The sequence below is a fragment of the Astyanax mexicanus genome, chromosome 22 (assembly GCF_023375975.1).
Source record: "Astyanax mexicanus isolate ESR-SI-001 chromosome 22, AstMex3_surface, whole genome shotgun sequence".
Classification (NCBI taxonomy): domain Eukaryota; kingdom Metazoa; phylum Chordata; class Actinopteri; order Characiformes; family Acestrorhamphidae; genus Astyanax; species Astyanax mexicanus.
Genome location: NC_064429.1, coordinates 1,355,761 through 1,376,900, shown reverse-complemented (window position 1 = coordinate 1,376,900; position 21,140 = coordinate 1,355,761). Strand labels below are relative to the sequence as shown.

Genomic DNA, 21,140 nt, shown 5'->3' with positions numbered 1-21,140 from the left:
GCTTCTCTAACCTTCAGACCACAACTGTCTCTCAGTTTAGTGCTGATCGTTTTGTTGAACAATTCCTCCATGGTACATTCAAAAACCTTTACTTTCACTGATATCAGGCTAAAACTGCTCCACATTACACACACAGTGTTTGTAGCTGATCAGTACCTGCAAACATTCACAAACACACACACACACACACATTCACACAACCCAAGAAGGACATAAGTAGCAGCTGGTGCCAGATATAGCACCTGTCTCTCTCCCTCTCTATCCCGGGCGGGTGCCCAGGCTGCTGCTGCTGCTGGGTTTTGCTGTGGGGGGAGGGACTGTATGAGTTATATTTGGAGGAGAATGCGTGGGCAGTAAGAGTACAGACTACAATGACCCTAGGCCTTAGTGGATAAGTAGCCTAATGATACATGACAGTAGAAATAATTGTATTTAACACTGTGTAATTGTGTAAACAGTTTAGGCACGCTTGTGTTTAGTTTTGCACATTGAGGCAGAGAGGACTGTGGATTGCATTTAGAATGATCTCCATTACAGTTTCAAAGTTTCTATGACTCATTTGTATCAAATAGCCAATGTTCTTCTTCGGTACTGGCATGGTTCTTTTTGTTTCAGTCATGTACAGTACGGTACACCACTAAATCTGGTGTCAGAAAGAGATTTGATATTTGATATATTATTTCAGCTTGCGTCGTCCACTCACTTCAGAGCCATGGTCCAGCCAAAAGTATTTAAAGCTTGAGGATCACATGGGCGACAGCAGGCTGGGAGAGAGAGGGGGTCTATTTGGAAGCAACCAACGAGAAAGAGAGAGACAGACAGAGTAAGAGAGAGAGAGAGCCAACCACGGCGACATGTGTTTTGTGACATTTGGTCCTCGACTTCCCACACCCAGCTGAGCTCAGAAAAGCCAACAGGACAGCAGGAGCACTGGGTGGGAGAGGGGGAATGGAGCCTAACTGAGGACAGCTCATACTCCTGCACTGCTCTCAGGATCTGGAATGAGAAATCGGAAAAGTTCGAGGAAGACTGTGCCATCTCTTGAGTCTAATCTGTTGGTGGAGCTGTGTAAAACCTAGGGACTTGAAGAGCTGCATGTGTGATTGCGCCTGAGAGTGAGTGTGTGAGAGTGAGGCACAATGTGGGCCCTAGTCACAGAGTTGCTGTTCAGTTTTGTTGTGTTGGCGTTTCTGGTGATCAGCTGCCAGAATGTGCTGCACATTGCTAGTGGCTCTGTGAGATCCGCACTCACTTACATTCATGCGCAACTGGATCGGGAGCTGGGGGAGGACGAGAGCGTGCCAGACGAAGAGGAAAACGTCACTACCCGTGTAGTTCGACGCAGAGTTATTCTGAAGGTACCCCTGTTTTAGTGTGGGGGAGGGTGGGGTGTCAAATAAATGAAGTAGAGGACAGTGTTAGTGATGGACTGTTTTCATATAGTCTTTTTAAGGGAATACTTCACACAAAAAAGCTAACATGGATTATAAAATGTGGTGGGGTCCAGACAGGGTGGTAACACATGACATTGACCTAATGGACAGTAGTGTATTTGGCTGAAAATCCTTTGGACCCTTAGAGGCATGGTGGTCACTGTAGGAAATCTACTTTTTTCTCACTTTGCAGTGTTTATAGAGGAAATAGTTGACTGTTTTCTGGGGACATTTTAAATGTAGCACCCAGGAAAACTGTAGTTGTTCTGCAGAGATTGGTCTGGTCCTGCTAACACTGATGTTTTGACCAGCCCAGTGGACATAAACCCATCTGTACGGCACCCAAGCAAGAAAAACTTGTAAGACAAAACTGTAAGAAATGTTTAGTTTGTGCCTGAAAGGGTACAATATGTAGAGTGCTAAATATGGAATGTCTACAGATCACAAGGACTTTTGAGTAGATTGGTGTACTCTTACTGTACCTACTGTACCTGTGAGTGGGGTCAACATTATATTTTGGTAAAACTGATAAGGTTTTTGTTCTGTACATTCTGTTTTAATCTTTTAATCTGTGTATGTAAAAAAGTTTAAAGATTTAAAAACCTGAAATACAAGTAACTTTTTTCCAGGGAACATATGTTCATTTTGCTAATGTATCGAAGCATGTGTCTACAGTATAATACTTCATGTTAAAGGGAAATATCATTTTTTTTTTACTTTGACATTGAGATTAAAATTAAAGGAAGGCAACTTTTCAAGTGTGTTTACCAATAACAAACAGCAGGGAACACTGTTTACAGTCATACAGTATTTAGTCCTATTTCAAAACCTAATAAAATATGTATACGTATAGTTTAACACATGTAACATGTCATGTTTTGCTTTACTTTCATTGAAGATGAGAAAATATCCTTAAAGTAAATCAGACACTGGTTATGTAGCTTCTTAGATAACGAATAGTTCCTCTTTGACTGAACACTGGTAATTACCAGCCATCCAAGACATCCAAACTAATGTCATTAACATGAACTAGTCACAGTACACAGTACAGTCACTGTCCCTGCACAGTCATATAAAATGTAAATCAGAAAATAGGAAAGCTAAAGCTAAATAAATGCTAAGTAATTTTAGCACAAGCTAGTGCAGATAAATATTTAAGCTAGTCAAATTATAGCTAATGTTTCAGCTAATTAATAACACCCAACCCACTAGGATATCAGTCTGGTTGGCAAAAACATATAAAGGTAACCGTCAACTAGTTTTATGGAACAGCTATTAATTTTTAAAAATAAAAGCTATTTTTTAAAAATGTTTCAGGAAGGTTAGCCTATACCGTTGCAGAAATAATATCCCAGGAACGTTTTAAAAACATGTGACATATTTTTTTTTGTTTGGCGTAACAATTTTATATTACAACATTTCTCTCATTAACTTCCTAACTAGATAAATGTTTCCCCAAAACAAAAAAAAATTTAAACATTGACACACGTTACATTGCAGCAGTGTTAACAGAATGTTTAAAATATTCCATACGAATATCCAGAGAATTAGACAGATTAAACTTTCTTAGAATGCTAATTGTAGAGTTCAGAGAGTGCTCTGCTAACCAAAATAATTTAGCTAGGAAACATCAGACTCCATTTGATTAGGCATGTAACAACATCTCAACTCACTTTATTTCTTAAGACTTACTTATAAAATAAACATCATGATCTTAATTACCTCTACATTTTTACTAAACATTGAATTTTTTGTAACCCATTTAGAGAGGCTTATGGTTAGTCCATTTTTATGCAGATGTCAACCGATGTCACCAAAATGTTTTGGGTGATTTGCAAAAGTGTTGTAGGTGGAAAGGATGTAAACTCACTTTTAATAAATATCTCAACCATACCTAGAACATAGGTCAAGTAAGTGTCTGCACATATAGATTTCATTTTCCTGCAGCATTTTCCTGATACTTTTCCTCTATACAGCTGTTTCCTCTATACAGCTGTCTCTCGGATATAAAAACGGTTTTAGGAAGATTTTAAACTCTTAAACTCTTGTTTTTCTCCCAGTTGTTAACGATTTAGGCATTTCTGACTGTTCTGTATCTTTAAATAGCTGTGATGTCATCTACCAGCTGTTTATGAACTGGTTAAACAGACAAACATTAATGATGATTAATATATTAATAAGCTGCTCTTATCAGTGTTTTTAACAGCCTTCTGCATGTCATTCAGCTAAGCTGGGTTTGCTTGCTAATGTTTCAGCAGCTTTTCTGTCTTTTTTGTTCTTGCTTCCAAAAGCGTTTCCTATCTTTAGGCTTTGTACACTGCCTTTACATTGTCATATATTACATAGGGCGATGAGGCCAAGGATCTTCCTGGAGAGCAAGTGAGGGAGGAGCAGTTTACAGATGAGCATGGCAACATCGTCACCAAAAAGGTCAGCTTCCTCATGCTTTGTACTGCTTGTTGCTTGCAGCCAAGTCACCTGACCACTCATTATCTGGTCAAATCAGATAACTGCCCTCAGACTCAGGAAAAATGATTACTGCAGCAATAATCATTTTGATCTCTAGTGATGAGGTGATGGTTTCATAGCATACTGATGCACTGTGAAAGTGCATTAAATGCTACCTTACTCTACACTTTATTATGTGACGTAATTTACAATGCAATTGTCATGTATGTCTGTTTTGGTGTATTTGCCTCTTTCTCTTTGCAACTGAAGCATCAAAGATATTTTGCAAAGATTAAAGATTGCAAAAACAGTCATGAAGCTATGCTGGCAGCAATGTTGTCATTCAGCAATCTGACATAACCTGCATAACTTTAATTCCAAGTTTGGAGTCTGTGTAAATAAGTGTAAGTAAACATGAAACATAATGCAATTATTTGCAAATCAAACATATACATAGACCCATATTTGAAACACATATTGGATGTTGAAAATGAAACGTTTTGCCATTTCCTGAAAAACATTAACTCATTTAGAGCTCAAAAAAGAGATACCACTGTGTAGCAGCTCCAGTCTGTAAACATCTGTGAAGTGAGGAGACTGGATTGCTGGAGTTTTGGACAGATTTTTAGCTTCATGATGCCCAAGTTCTATTTCTATTCTATTTCTAAATCATTAGGCTATTATGAAATGGCTATTATGGAGTACTGAAATGAGTAATGTTATATTTTACAGTGTGGTTAAAGGTCTAAATTGCAGGAATTCTGATCTGTAGCGTGAAAGCAGCATGTGGTTTAGCATTGTCTATACTTAAATAGAAATATTTAAGTATTTAGACATTGCTGCCATCAAGTTTTAAATGAGTTAATGTTTTTCCTGAAATGGTAAAATGTCTCACTTTCAATATCTAAGACATGCTGGATTAAAAATGGGTCAAAGAGATATGTAAATCATTGCATTCTGATTTCATTTGCACATATTTACATTTTACAAAGCGTCCCAACGGATTGTACGTCCAATAGCCTATATTCTGTGAGCTTTTCAGCTTAATACATCTCAGAAATAAAACTGAGAAATGTAGAGGCTGAGAGCAACACAAAAGAACTCAGACGTTTGGTGAAAAAGTTGGTGAAATGGGAAAGCAGAGGTGCTCACATTCACTTGTCGACCATTCCATCATATTTTTATCGCCCCTTTATGCTCTCATTTCTCGCTGCACATCTTTTATCTAATTTCTGTTACATCAAGCATCCCACTCAACGTGTCTAAACTTTATTATTCTCTCACATTCGTTTCTTGTGTTTTTCACATCATTCTACTTTATTTTAATTCTCCATTCTTCTCATTTGCTCCCTCTGTCTCATCTCTGACCCCATGGCCTGGCCATCCTCTGCTGTAGATCGTGAGGAAGGTGGTTCGGAGGGGAAAGGATGAGGAGGGGGGTCAGGAGCTCATTATTGAGGGACTGCCGCAGGAACTGGATGATCTGGATGACTCTGAGCAGTTCGTGAGCTACGCTGTCCTGGGGCGAGAAAGCATGGTGGGTCTCTGAGCACGCCGGATCTGGGTCGTGCAGATTGATCTAAGCTTGAGTGCCTTGTACTGTAGCTCTCACTAGTGGAAGTGCAGTGAGTGCAGTACATGCTGTGGATATGGGTGGTGTTAGCAGATTAACAGAGATTATCCGGAGTGTACGCCAATGTGTTAAAATGACTAAACTGTAGATTTTATTTAAGCTCTAAAGCAGTTTATTATGGTGAATTTGATTACCTGGATCTTCCCAACCTCCACTAGTGCATCATGTTTTTTTTTGACCAGCATGCACCTTTCTTCATCTTTACATTGCCTCAGTTTCATTCTTTCCCCAAAGGAGGAACCAAATTCAGCCATTTGATCGGGATTTTGTTGCTCTTATGTTGTGTGTTGGTACGATTGCAATAGGTGCAATGCAGGTATCACACTCAAAACTGCCCATTAATACTGCTCTACAAAGAACAGAGACTTTGAGATAATGATAGCATAGAACTACTTGAGCTGGGTGATATGACAATATTTTATCATATCGTGATAAATGATACACGTCTTTGAGTATATTGTGGATTTCATCAATGTTTAAAGAACTGCACATTTGAGCAGAATTAGTAATTGGATACAGTACAGGGTATTTTGAATAAAAATCACTGTATTTAATCAACTGTAGTATTTTGTCTGCATGTGAAAATGTGATGATAAAATATTGTGCATTGTGATTTTTCTTTAAATATCATGATGCAGAATTTTCACCATATCGCCCAGCCCTAAGAGGCACTGTTTTCAGATTATGGTCACTTTATGGTGTTTATAAACGATTGAGCTGTTCTGATTGGCTTTGTGAGACTGTACAGTGGTTTGGGTTGTCAGGCTTTACTGGTTCCTTCTTGTCTGTGTTCAGTTAGTCCTCGTTAACTTTTGTTAAACCCTCTTGTTCATGATTTAGTCTTTTACTGTGGTGATCTTTCCCTGTATGCACTCTATTCCATTAAAACTCTCTCTGGTCTAAAATGTGAATGTGGTTGTCCTTCTGCGTGCAGTACTCCTCTCTTTTACACGCAGGCATTTCTGATGCTTCTCCCTTCTGTCTCTCCCTCTCCTCCACATCCCATTCATCTAACGCCGGACTGCAACTCCTCTATTTCTCTCCCTCACTCACCCCCACCTGCCTTTTGTGTCATTATATCACTCTTTTGCTTTTGTGTCTCACCTTTTCCTGACACTATTCTCTCTCTTTCTTTCTTTCCCTTTCTCTTTCTTTCCACCTCTTACCCTCCTTCACCCTCCTATCTATTCCACCTTTATCCCCCCTTATTCCCTGCCCCCTCCCTCACTTCTGGACTGTTCCATCTGCTGCTCCTCCCCACACCTCCTCCTCCTCGCTGCTGGCTGCTGTAGTCGGAGGTTGTGGATGTGAAGAAGGGTGGGGCTCAGATAGTGAAATGTGCCACTCTGCGGAGAGTAAAGCAGTGAGCAAGGTATAGGCTAAAGGCCCGCTGTGTGCTGATTTAATCCTGCTACCCACGGGGATTAAAGAGCTGTTTGAATTTGAATCGTGCTTTACACTGATCAAGCATGATATTATTACCACCAACTTCTTTCTGCACTGATTATGCAGTTTCTATCTGTTTTTCTCCATATTTTATTACCCTCCATTCCTCCTGTTCTTTAATGCTCAGGACACAGTGTTTAAAAACTCCAGCAGCACTGCTGCTGCATTCGATCCACTCGTACCACCACACACTAACACTTCATACACCGCCACCATGCTAATCAGTGCTAATCACTGCAGTGCTGAGAATAATGACCCACCACCCAAATAGTACTATTATCTGCTCTGTGGTGCTTTTCTCTCCTGTAGGTTCTGAGTATTGTAGAACAGGCTGAAAGGAGGGGGATAATAATAACGTTTACAGAGAAACCGATACAGGACTACAGCCTGTAATTATAGAACTACAAAGTGTCCTATATGCTCAGTGGAGCTCAAACAAGGAGGTGGTCATAATGTTAGGCTTCATCCGTGTATATACTGACTGATATATACTGATTTATTGTTTGTTTTTTAATACAAATTAAACAACAAATACAAAAAATAGCAAAGATTATTGATGGCCTTTTCTAGCTGTTCTGTTCTAACACTGCTGTTCATACAAAAGTAATTAATCTGAGGTAATAAAAGCATACGCTTATGACATCATTTGATGATTGCAAAATGACCAAGAAAAATATGTGATTACCAGCATGTTTTTTTTTATATTAAATTATATTTAAATATTCTTGAGTCAGACTGGTGGTGGTGAATGGAACATCATAAGAGTTTCATGCCTCTAAAAGCAATAATATTACTGTAATATTAAAGAATCTGTGTCCTGGTTGTTGGGAATATTATTTTATGGTAGTTTTGGGAATTCTTAAGATTTTTCCAGAACCTATTAATTGTGTTTGTTCATCAAAACAAAGATTTCCTCTTATTTTATCATCATCAGCATCACATATAAATTACAGAAGACACTTGTTTGTTGGCAGATGGTTTTGAATAGTAAGTATTGCTCTTTGACCTCCACGCTATGGATACTCAACAAGGTTGAAAAATCATGTCACATGTAATAAATCCTACATCCAATAAATAATCTGAATATAGAAGTGTGTTAATAATACAAAATCTAAAACTTTACTTTTTTAACTAAGGATCTACCAGATTTTTGCATTCTCTGTCGATTTGTTTATTCTTCCTCCACATCTGAACATCGTGTTGTTTCTCTCTTTATTCTAGGACTTGTCTCCCACACCTAAACCTTCTCTCATAGACACATGATGAGCCACAGGCACCAAAGGAAAGCGGAAACCTGAGCGAGTTGGAAAGCAGACAGTGGACAGCAGTATGGAGAGACGGATTTTATGACTTCTTTTTAAAACAAATCTAAAATAAACACTAGGCTAGAGGCATGATTTCATATAAAACCAAAACTAAACCTAGAAAAAAAAAGCATCCAAAAAGTGCTTCCTGTAATCTTCTGTATCAGCATGCGAGAGTGCTGTCGCATGGCCTGCCTTTACCTACACCACAGACAGCAACGGAGCGAGGGCGTGAAGGGGACGGGAGTAACCCCCCTCCCGCAGTGTGGGGCCAGCAGGAGCAGGATGTCAGCCCAGAATGTTGCATTTCAGAAAGAACCGAGGTTTACAGAGGATATGCAAAAGCTAACACACACACACACACACACACACACACACACACACAGTCCGAGCGAGCAGCCGCTCTCCCTCCAGCTCTTACCAATTCGAGTCTTCCAATACAAATGTGTTGTAGCTCATTCTAATCTAGAACGCTCAACCTGTGAATATTATCACACTCTAGCACTTGGTACTGTACATACTGCAGTATATGCACTCTAATACTACATGAATGTTCGTTGTGTCTGTGGGTGTGGTTTATGTTAAAGCAAAAAAAACTAAAACTAAATGAATCCTAATGAAATGCGATGAGGATGCTGCTGATATCCTGATACCTTCTCTTCCCATCTTCCTGTTTGGTTTATAAGCATATACTATTATGCTGTAATAATAATGTCAGAATCAGAGTTAGTTGTCAGATTTTGGGAATAATGTCCTGCTCGTGTGTTTTAAATGTCCATGCGGTGCACATGAGGTCTCTCTGTTGTTTTTTCTCTCTGAATGTTTTCGCCCTGTTTAATTTCCCATTGCTGTCCCGCCCCGAGGATAAAGAGTAGAGGGGATTGCTTAATTATTATTGTTATAGATATTTATTTTTGGATGGACCGCTGCTTACTATTACTGCTTCTGTTGCCTTTCTTGAAGATCCATACTGGATATGTTATGAGATTTGTGAAGGAATTCTTTATTATCATTGCAAATGGCCTAGATTCACCAGCTGACCTCTGGGCATGAATGAACACACGCACAAACACTCACATATGTGTGTATACGTACATGCACACACACTCAACGTTTCAAGCAAATGAACACTCCTGTCCGGTGCATATGTAGCAACCAAGTCTTCCATTGTAAACCAGATCAGTAGCTCAGGTTTTGTTGTCCTACAAAAGATGCTGTGTCCTATAAGCTGAAGGCAATATGAATAGATACAGGAGGCTGTTTTTAGGCTCTTCTTTCATCTTTCATATTTCATATTTTTATATTTAACACTGGCAATATGCAGACGTGACATGAGTTACTCTCCCAGCAAAGGGAGTAATGTGAATTGCACCAGATTGGATAAGAACTCACACATCAGTTCACAGGTGTTTTGATAAAGATCTGTTCACCTTATGGTTACCCGTGTGCACGAAGGGACATTATATTGAGTCTGATTGTGACTGCTATATTACTGTTTTGTGTTAGAACATGAATAAGTAGCAGAGGGGAAGTGTACAAAACGATTGAAAACTATATGGAAACATCAGACTTGAAATGAGACGATCCAGTGTCTGTCTCTCCATGTACCAGTTTCATACTTTAGGTAATTATACATTGTATGTTATTTCACTTTTTTAAACAGATAAACACAGATAAAACAAAATGAAACATGGTACAGGGGGAATATTAAAGACCCACTGATTTTGCAGCAGTGAGGCGTAGATAAATATCAAGCATGCCAGTTCTCACTGGGAATTTACGGTATGTTTAGTAGCAAATCAACAAAGTGAAGTGTATCTTGTGACAAAATCTAACAGGTTCGTGTACAAGTTGATGTGTGTAATGTAACTCAGTCCTTTCAGTGCCATTTCTTTTCTTTCCAGAGTTAGGCAAAGACACTTAGCCACTAAACACTGTGACTAGACTGTAGCACTGTCCCAGCTAAATTTACCAATATACAGACCTCACATCGCTCCCGTAATGAGATAGTTCTTACTAGCTCAGCACTTAATGTGTCATTTTAAATGTAGCAATAGTCTTTTCACTTCTCCACCCTCTGAAAACACAGTGGGGTTATTTCATATCAGCTTCCTTTACATCAGAGAATCATTCAGCCAAAAACACACATTTATTTTATCAGTTACTTATGAATCACTTCAAAATTGCTTCAGTCACTCAGTAAATGCAATATTTAATATGATTTATATGATTTAGAATCATAGAAATATAGTACAAATTTGAAGATTTGCATGGTGGGATGAATTACATGCATATATTGTTTTTATAGAAACTATAGAAACTACATGAATTGTACAGGCCCTTTGAGGCATGAAGTAATCCAGTAGACTGTAGCTAGTAAAGTTTCACCTCTAAAGGGTGATCATTTCAACAATAAAGACATGATGTAAGTACAATATCACATATGCTTATTTTCAAACAGTCCATATTCCTGTGCTGCTCAGTTCTGATAACTGGCTTTAGCGACTGGAGAACCCAATCAGAAACAGTATTCATGAAGCTTCTCAGAACTGAATGTGATTCTACCTACTGGTCACGTTGTGACTTTTAAAGCTATGCCTTTAATTTGGGCTATAGATGTGGACATGCTGCAAGAAACTGAGATCAAAAATCTGCTGATTTCTGTTAGCATCTCAACGGGAATTCTAACACTATGTTAGCATTCAGCTATTTTTGGCCAACCACAGACATTTAGCACAGACATTTACAGCTAATAAAAGACATTACATTTGTTTAAGATTTTTTAAACAGACGATCAGAGGTTTGGTAGGACTATCCTATGATTCATTATAAATTAGCTAACCATCTTGTTTTTTAGCATCATTATCTAAAAGGTCCTGATAATTCTATTAAAGACATGTCAGTAAATAAGAAAGGGATCTTATCCTAGATTAGCTATTTTACCTGGAAAAACCTAAATACTTGTGAAAAAAAAGCTCAAAACAAGCATTAAATGCAGGATCCAGTCATCCACAAAGATATTAGTTATTAATGTTAAGGGTTCGCTATAAAGCTCATAAAGTTTAGTGTCAAAATTAAGAGGTTTCCAAAGAACGATATTTTACTGTAAACCCCTAAATCAATTGTCCTTACTCATTACCACATCATACTCCATCAAACCCTAGTGCCGAAACAGCGTCCAGAAATTTAACATAAGACACATATCAGAATTATGCAAATAACCCAGAATTGTGTGGTACTTGAAAATGTAGCATTACCCACAAAGAGACATGATGTCAGAACATATTACCTATACTTTGCCTATAGCACTGTACCTTACGCCTTAGATGTACGCTGAAACTGAATTGGCAAATTTATCATTTTTAGAGTTATAATTATATAGAGTTGGAAGAGTGTGAGCCTATATGTCTGCGTAAAATTTATAGTCTATTTACCACAAAACTTCCTACGCATCACAAACCCTCCCTAAAACAACACTGACATTATCAATAGTAAAGTTAAGTTTTGGGAGTAATAAATGCATTATAGTGAGGGGAAGGTCAGTGACGAGCAAGAGGATCAAAAGAAGCAATTTCATGAAAAAAATAATGTAGGACTTCTTAGACACAACAAATTTCCAGATAAATATTCCACCATGTATTAAATGAAACCCAATAATAGGAAAAAACGAAGAGTATCTTCAGTAGCTCAGTATAAATCCATCAGATATGTAAAGTGTATTCTGAACACCAAAATACCAAACCTACAATAAGGCACAAATTCCTGACAACAAATAAAAATCCCATTTATAAAATGACTGCTCTAAATTGTGCACATTTATTTTATCAAAAACAATCTTTTCTCAATTCTGAAAGTATGTTAGTGATATTTTCATTATATGCTCTAAAACAACATTTACGCCTTGTACTCTTTGAACTATGATTTTTGATCTTTGAGTATTTTTTCCTTTTTATGTTAAAGAACATGGCCCTGATCCAGCAATGTGTACAATTATCGCTGCCGTTTTCTGAGATTATTTATATTGTCTTTTTGCAAAATTGGGCTTTACTGGACACAGAACACTACTGTGGTAGATGCTGTTAAAATGTCAAATCGGCACAACAGTAAAACTATAATGATGACGACCAAAACTCTTCTAGGTCACCAAATGCAACTGTTGTTTGCTTAATAACAACATCATTTATGCTCATGTGCTCTACTTTTACTGATTAATTTGTTCAATTATTGCTATTTCTGCTGCGAACAGAAATGAACATGTTTATGTTGATGAATGTTGGGAAAAGACTTGGGGATCTGGACATCATTCAAAGTCGGTCCTCCTTCTAGCCCTACATGTCTTCTTCCTAAATCTGAGGCCCAAAGCGTTAAGTGATGGTTAAATAAAGTCAGTGTAAAGAGACTGGGGGTTCCAAAAAAAACGCACAGTGGGTTGATTGATGTCAAAGCAGTGATTAATCAGATTACATGCAAAATGATTAAATGTTGCAAAAACTAGACAGATACTTATACTCCTAACTTCTAGAGAATGGATTGAAACCAGTAATGCAATAGTGTATTATTTATGAAAAGGAATGCAATCTGCGCACATGCACAGAAAAAATGTTTTTAATATATAAAGAGAAATATATATAAAAATATATCCATATATATTTAATTAGAATGCTTTGCAATTGCTAATGGGGATTTATTACCTACTACTGGGGATTAGATTTCTGTTATGGATGTACCTATAGCATCTTAGCAACTGAAACTTCTGGGGTATGCCTGCAACCTGGAAGGTAAAAGAGGGCTTGAGGGTTCTTCAATTGATATTGTTTTATTTATGTATTTATTTTTTGCTATGGAGAGGGGAAAATAATGAAACTGAATGAACCTATACACAGTTCTGGATCAGACATGATCTGACCTGAGATATATGTATAGATGATCTTACCCTGTACACCAGCTGAAAAATATAAACATTTACAGGATTAATAAAGAAATGAATACTCACACAACAGCCTCAAGTTGTTATTTCTATTTTTTGATACATTGCTGACACACTCTGCATATAAAACACTTATTACTTAAATATAATTTAAATAATTTACAGTTTGGTTTAGAAACTACAGGTAGTTTAATGTACATATTTTAATTAAGGTATTTAGGTTTATAGTAAAGATATCTGACTTTCAACTTCAGGCCTAAATATTATGCTTGTCTTGCTGCTGGCTTTACTTGAAAACAACCAATCAGAGCATATTTTACCATTGTTTAAAACATTAACCTTACTTTAGAGAATCACAAATGAAACCTTCTGTCTGAAATGTCCAAGCATTAAGACTGTCATCATAACATTAACAATGGGCTAAATCCTTGCAGGGTTTTGAAAATATGATCTCCTCACACTTAAACAGCATACAGTTAAATCACTTAAGAAGTGTAAAATTACACTGCATAAATTATATTTTCAAATGTTTGAGGACACACAATCTAATGCATCTATTTCATTCTATCTAATCTATTCACCCACTCCAAGCTGGTGATGAGCTCATGCACACATAGCATTTCTAGTGACTGTAGAGAAGTTTTACTCACAGAAGAAGACCCAAAAACATGAACATTAACCTGTTGGTGCCCTGCTTAATGTCAGTATAGACACACTTGTCTGTGGGCTGCGTGAGATGCTCTGAGCTTTTACTAGGAGTTTTTTATCCCAGCAGGAGCAAGGACCAACCATACTGCTTAATGAACGTCGCCTCGCTTTGCCAAACATTCACACAAAGCAATCCAGACTGTTCTCATACAGAGTTCCCCAATGGTGGAACAAACTACCTTCCACTACCAGATCAGGAGAATCTCTCACTATCTTTAATAGACTCCTGAACACAGAGCTCTTCAAAGAGCACTTACTCTCCTAACACCTCTAACTAACTACCTTCTACTACCAGATCAGGAGAATCTCTCACTACCTTTAATAAACTCCTGAAGACAGAGCACTTACTCTCCTAACACCTCTAACAAACTACCTTCTACTACCAGATCAGGAGAATCTCTCACTATCTTTAATAAACTCCTGAAGACAGAGCTCTTCAAAGAGCACTTACTCTCCTAACACCTCTAACTAACTACCTTCTACTACCAGATCAGGAGAATCTCTCACTATCTTTAATAAACTCCTGAAGACAGAGCTCTTCAAAGAGCACTTACTCTCCTAACACCTCTAACTAACTACCTTCTACTACCAGATCAGGAGAATCTCTCACTATCTTTAATAAACTCCTGAAGACAGAGCTCTTCAAAGAGCACTTACTCTCCTAACACCTCTAACTAACTACCTTCTACTACCAGATCAGGAGAATCTCTCACTATCTTTAATAAACTCCTGAAGACAGAGCTCTTACTCTCCTAACACACTAACTACTTCTAACGTCATTTCCTTCTTCCCCTCCTTCACTCATCTATCCCATTATTGTCCTTTGACCTCCTTTAAGCCCTGTCTAAGGATGTTTTCACCTTTAACTTCTATTACTTTTGTACTTTATTATTGTAAGTCGCTTTGGACAAAAGCGTCTGCCAAATGTAATGTAATGTAATGTAATGTAATACTGATATGGGAGCAGTGGAACTGTGTTCTCTGGAATCATAGCACTCCACACCAACACTGCATTTAGAGTTTTTGTCAATTGCTGAAACAAAATTTTGTAAACTATGACTAATACAATTTACACAACCACAATCCCAAATTGCAAAACACCACATAAATCCACATAAAGCACTGCAAATAAAACATACATATAGCCTTATCATTATCAAACTTTTGCACTAAACAACACACACTTCTTTCATATTACCAAATTTCTGTCTAACCAACTACACGCTGTTGTGCATAATGAAAAGTTCTCTCATCTGTAATCAACCTTATACAACCTTATACAACCACAATACTAAAATAATTCAATTTGTAGAAAATTCTATTCTATTTGCAGATACACAGGGATACACACAAGCTGCAGTCACAAATCAATGCAAGATATGCAAAGCACATATATTTACAGTCTAAATATCTGGGTGACAGAGCCAACAGTAAAACTGTTAATCTGTCTGTTAATAATATCTGCTGTGCATATCTTACACTGATTTGTGACTGCAACTTGTGTGTGTATGTACAGTGTTCTGTGACTTTATATTAGATTTTAGTGTGTTTCAATGTGTTTATAAAGTGCTGTTTTGAATTGCAAAACGGTGTAAAACAAAAAATTTGTTTAGAGTTTTGGAGGCTTGAGAAGAGCTTATATCCTCTGTTTGTCAGTTAAAATAATTGTGCTTCGTATATGATTTTAGTGTGTTAGGAATAAAAAAAAACGTAATAGCAATAGAGATGAGGATGTTATTAAGTAGATTTGACCTAATTAGCAGGATTTAGCGCCACATGTGGTGTGTACAATTTACAAAGTGGCTTCTGTTTGTCTCCGTCAACAACAACCAAACCCCAGACCACCCAACTGCTGTAGTTACCCCTTTCTTCAATGTGACGACTTGCACACCTGCAATGCCACCCATTCTTCAAATGCTATAACACCCCAGAACTGCCCCTCCGCTAAACACACACCTACCCACACACTTACACCAATTAACTAATGGCTCCTCAGACTTCTTTGGTCTTAAAATGCTCAGTCATTTTGTCTGCAGCCTGTCTTCATTTACACTAAAAGTAATTGCTCAAAATGAGATTAGTAAAAAGAAAAAGAACGTCTTTCTGAAATAGAAATAGAATGGCCCAAGAAGCCTGATCATTTTTCTATAACCATTGGCAAACTTAAAAATATTGAAATTTGTTTGGGTCATCACATTTTAAATAAATAGACAAATGTTGAAAACAAACCAGACTGAACTACTGTATAAGAGAAACGTGCTGAACCAGGAGAACAAAGAATATATATTTTTAAAAAGATTCAAATTGAAATTTTAATGTAACGCATATAAACATTGAAACAGAGAGACACGCCGTGCAAAGACTTATTAATAATGTCTCATGGATACCTGATAAAACCCTAATACTGCTTGTGTGGGACAGTCCTTTTTGCGTTTTAGTTTACGACATTTGTCGATTTTGTTTCTACTCTTTGTAATGGCAAACAACGTCAGCCAGTTATACAGCTACGGAGAACTTGTGTCTGAAACTTGTTTGTAGTTATAATGTTTTCTGAGGAATGCGCTTATACTTTGCAATGGTACTGTGTTTTCCTTCGCCATTTGAAAATATTTTTTTAAATGGCTGACATTAACAGACAGAAATTCACGTCGTTTTAGAAACTGTAATTATAACTACCCATCAGAATAAAATCACCAAAAAATATCTTCTATCTTTATTTTTTTAAACAAACCATACAAAATATACAATTTCTTTAATATAACATAACATGCTTTAAAACATTTAATGTATTACAATATACACATTTTGTATTTAAAATACATATTTGTATTGAACATAATATATACATTTTGTACAAAAATTACAAATTATTGAAAATTCAGTAAAATAAACGTTTAAAATTATAGGTTATATTTAAATATTAAATATATCTGGTCGGAGAAAATTATCGCTTAACATAAAGGTAATCGTTTCTTAAAACGTGCGACATGATGATGATGATAGCAGGAATAGTAACATGAGAAAAGCAAGAGCATCCGGGGTCGGGCGGGGGTTTAGAGGGACTAACACAAGTCTCCCGCTCCTCTCAGTGACAGCCACACTCCTCTACAACCATGTCCTCATGGTGGCGCAGAACCACATCATCCCCCTCATAATATAGCATAGAGAGCGAGCTGAGACGGGTGGGTACGCAGGACGGACAGGTGACCCTCTCCGGGTGATAGAGCTTCAGCAGACTCTGTTACAAAACATCAAAAGTCACATCATTTAAATGATATGGGAATATTTTTTACATTTCAGCATATAACAGTCATCAAGATACAAATACAGACACTTACTATCCAAAACTATCAGATAAGCGCGGCATGCCGTTAAATTGTCCCCAGAATGGAAAGCTGTTTTATCTTTTAATTCAGTAGTAAAATCTTTTGTATCCTTTTAATAACGAGCATTTATTTAGTATAAGAGGATCAGGAATTCGTTTTTAGAATATATTCGTGTAGAAATCTGTAAGCATGGAAAGCTTATTTAGACTAAAATGACACCTGTGATTAGTAGTAAAAAATTAAGTTCAAGTTCCCTGTAATTAAGTTTAAGTTGTTTAAGGTAATTGTGATTTTTATAGGTATAATGACTATCCTATAATGACTTATCCTAGAAGACATCCAGATTTCTTTTTTGTCATATAGTAAATAATTAATAAAAGGATATTTGTGCTAAGGAGCTTTTATGAAACCCACACCTGACATATACATTGTTCCAAAACAGAAATTCCACAGAACACCCACTAGATTACACTAAATTTTGTTTTTACAAATCAGATTTTAGTCGTAGAGATCACATGTTCTGCACATTAACGTGTGTCCTTGATAAGCATATTATATAGGCAGATAAATGAATCAGGAACTACTAACAGACCAAAACTAAACTCATCCGTCGTTACTTGAAAGCCTACAGGTGCCTTACCTGCATGTAGGCGTGATTGGTGGGTTTGAAAGATTCGTCCAGCGGAATGGGACACGCCCCCTCGCAGCGGAACGCGTTGTAGCGTTTTGGGTGCACGATCCATTCATTCCAACCGATCTGGTCAAAATCCACCCACATGTCCACTTTTCTGCACAGCGGTCTCTGCGCAGACTCTGCAGAGGAATTGGCCACGCCCTCACCATGCATCGGCCGATAGTGATCCATATCTATGCGGTTCCGCTTGTGCCGACGGTTCGGGGTGACGTCACCGGCGCGCTGCAGGAGCACGTATTTGGAGAGCTCCACTGTGCGGATGAGAGTCGGGGCGCGCAGGTGATCGCGAGCCCGCGTGCTCTTCGAAAACACTACTACCATGATCCTGTTTGCTGTGGGATGACGTATTTTGCGCATCCTTGCAGGTAAAGGATCGGCGGCGTATTCTCCACTGCCCTCTGTAGTGTCTTTATCTTGTCTGTGTGATAAAATCTCTCTGGGCAGAGAGCGGTCCTCCCCGCCTCCTCTGCGCAGCCAGTGCGTGAGCAGAGCGGTCACGTTAAAAACCCGCCAGGATGAAGAGGAGACAGCAGCGCCCACCGACGGTTTGATGCTGCCTAGAAAGAGGCGCCGCTCAGGGCAGGACTCGTCTCCCGGCTCGCAGGCATCTTCCCTGGAGTGGTAGAGATCAACAACAGCCCGTTTGGTTGAGGAGAAGGCGGGGAGGCGGATGCGAAGCTCACAGAGCTGAATGTCTTCACTGGACAAAAGAGAGGACATGTCAAAAGTGACAGCCCATCTCTCCCCAACCTGATGACAGTCTGGTGAATAAAACAAACAAACAAATTAGTCTTATTCACAACTGTGTACAATCAACTTGATAAAATAGTAATTCAAACTGATGTAAATTAGATTATTTACAGCTGTTTCCACAGATGGATGAACTAGGTGCTATATAATGGGCTTTAAATTAATTTTTAAACAATGAATGAAATAAATTTGTAATAACTGCGCATATTTTAAAAGTACATGTCCATGCAATAAAATTACACATAATGTAAACTGAAATGTGAAAAAAACAGCATTGCTATTAGTATTTGAGTGTGTTTAGCGACAATGCCGTGATCACCACACAAGTTAATGCCAAAACTATTGGATGGAGCATTATCATTGAAATACCCACAGTTTCTATATGACTGCTCCACAATCTGATAACGGTTCCTTTATCCCTTTGCAAACGCATGTTTATTTGTTTCAATGCACCCTATTCTATTGGCATTACCTCTCTACAATTTAAGGGAAGTTGTACGTATGTAGTTGTAAATTTGTTCCAACAATGATTGCAACTTAAAGTCCCTGAATACATTTCCACAAACATATCTTTGATGAATATTACACAAACGAATGCTATAATTTCACAGTAATGGGATTTACTTGTATAAGGTGGTGGAGCAGTAGCTGACCGAAGACATTAGTGGGCGGAGCTTGGGCAGGTCTATTAAACCATTAAGGTGAATGAGGGTGGTCACAGAAACCGAGATCATGCAATAAACATTCACTTAATGCTCTACAGGTTTTGCCAGAGTAAAGCCAAATGTCAACAGACCAAGGCCTCTGTGGAGAAAGTGGAAAAAGAGGGGGATGTGTATTGAACCTCCCATTGTAACAGACGTCTGATGGGCTAATACACACACTCGCGCACATAAAACGGAGAAACTCTTTAAAGTCGAATAAGCACTGACACTGTTGAGTTGTAAAAGGGGAGGATCAGACAGCAGGCGATAACACGCGTCCGATAATGAAGACTGAATGATACGGCCTGCCAGTGACTCCTGTGTCAGGGCACCAGCCTGAACATCTAACACTGTTCATGTGTTCATTTTCACTTTCGAACATGGTAGACAAGTATGCTTGATGTTGAAACGTGTTAAATATTTAGCTGACCTTAAGTCTGTGGAAGGAAGTTTATCGTTTGCTTTATTTCAATTTGTTAGATTTACTATATTCTATATTCTTGGTTAAAAGATTATCTCTATAACCGTTTCCCAAACATTCCCGTAAATTTAAGTTAATTTAAATCTTTAAGTGAATTTGCATGGTAAAAACAGTTCGTCCTATACTTTTCTTTTTTAAGTGGATAATTACATTCACTCAGAAAACATTCTATGACCTTAGTTTAAATACATGCGAAATAAAACTGAAGGCGTCCTTTAACAAACTTGATAACTTTTGATAATTTTCATTAAACTTTGTAACGAAACTAGAACGTCTCCATAACGTTATGAAATGGGTCCTCAAAAATAATCGTAGGCGAACCAAAATCTAAAATTACGGGGACGTTCTTTGTTAAGAGGGGTGTTATTATAATGTTTTGACTATTTTAACTTATATTATTCTTCTAGAATAATTAAACCCGTCTCACACATATGTAAATATAAAACATATTTCATTGATGATGACACTTTTTCCTAATATGCTTTTCCTAATAAACTGCTGGGCCTCTGTTTAGCCTAAACTAAAATAAACAAACACGCTAATAAGATAATCAATCAACCTATCAAACTGTAGCACATACTCGGCCTTCTTTATTAATAAATATTAGCGTAATGAGTCTCGTTCCTACCTTTAGCGACTAGGCTGAGCACGGAGTCGGACTGATGGAGAGTTGGTCTGGCATCTCTTAGGGTGCTGCTCCTTCCCGCGTCCACAGACTTGTAGTCTCGGTAGAGCTGCATCATGTACAGTGGGTACCTGCTGGACTGGTGAACTGCAGCGTTATAGCCTTCACCTGTAGCTTTAGGGAACCATGCGGGTGGTCTTATCTTGTGCTGCATCCCCATGCAGACACGATCCGCCAGAGTCAATAGCAGAGCGCACAGCAGTGCCGCCGAGCCCATCCTTACAAGCAGCATCACTTTTCTCAGAGCTGGACTGTAGATATATATATTCAAGCGTCCCAGCTTTCTATAAACGCGCACGTAGCCGCTCTCGGTTGCGCTCAGTTGGTCTGCAGTGTAGCCCGGGCCGTGGACAGGGCTTTTAAAGCATCCAGCTGGCCTTTGATGACCCCTGTCATCCTGCAGACCCTGAAGAATCCCTCTGATCCTTCAGGCACATCTGAGGACGAACCAGAGCAGAGCTGTCAAGTTCAGTGTCTCTCGAAACCGCCTGGCTTTTATATGCACAAGGCGCGAAGCTCCTATTGCCATTGTACAACATGCACTTCCTTTCATTCCAGGCCACCCAAAGACAAAACGCCTCAAATATTGCAACAAACTCGT

General features: G+C 38.2%; 2 protein-coding genes across 8 annotated transcripts in view; one reads left to right on the top strand and one right to left on the bottom strand.

The window, feature by feature from the left end:
* The window catches only part of ank1a (ankyrin 1, erythrocytic a), a 145,700-nt gene extending 132,437 nt beyond the window's left edge, over positions 1 to 13,263 (top strand). For 5 of the 7 annotated variants that reach the window (XM_049470732.1, XM_049470734.1, XM_049470733.1 and 2 more), the window contains 4 exons: positions 3,780 to 3,863; positions 5,278 to 5,418; positions 6,807 to 6,886; positions 8,182 to 13,263. In XM_049470732.1, the coding sequence (XP_049326689.1) occupies positions 3,780 to 3,863; positions 5,278 to 5,418; positions 6,807 to 6,881 (300 nt within the window). In that variant the 3' untranslated portion in view covers positions 6,882 to 6,886; positions 8,182 to 13,263. Of the gene's footprint in view, positions 1 to 697; positions 1,359 to 3,779; positions 3,864 to 5,277; positions 5,419 to 6,806; positions 6,887 to 8,181 lie in introns of those variants that run through there. The other 2 variants (XM_007236188.4, XM_007236189.4) reach the window with 2 other exon arrangements.
* A 3,455-nt stretch (positions 13,264 to 16,718) lies between these two features.
* On the bottom strand, positions 16,719 to 20,913 carry spaw (southpaw). Its single transcript, XM_007236194.4, has 3 exons — positions 20,483 to 20,913; positions 17,866 to 18,680; positions 16,719 to 17,137 (listed from the first exon to the last, which is right to left on the bottom strand). Exons 1-3 carry the CDS (start codon positions 20,769 to 20,771, stop codon positions 16,985 to 16,987), a joined length of 1,257 nt encoding a protein of 418 aa, XP_007236256.4. The 5' UTR covers positions 20,772 to 20,913; the 3' UTR covers positions 16,719 to 16,984.
* Positions 20,914 to 21,140: the final 227 nt, after the last annotated feature.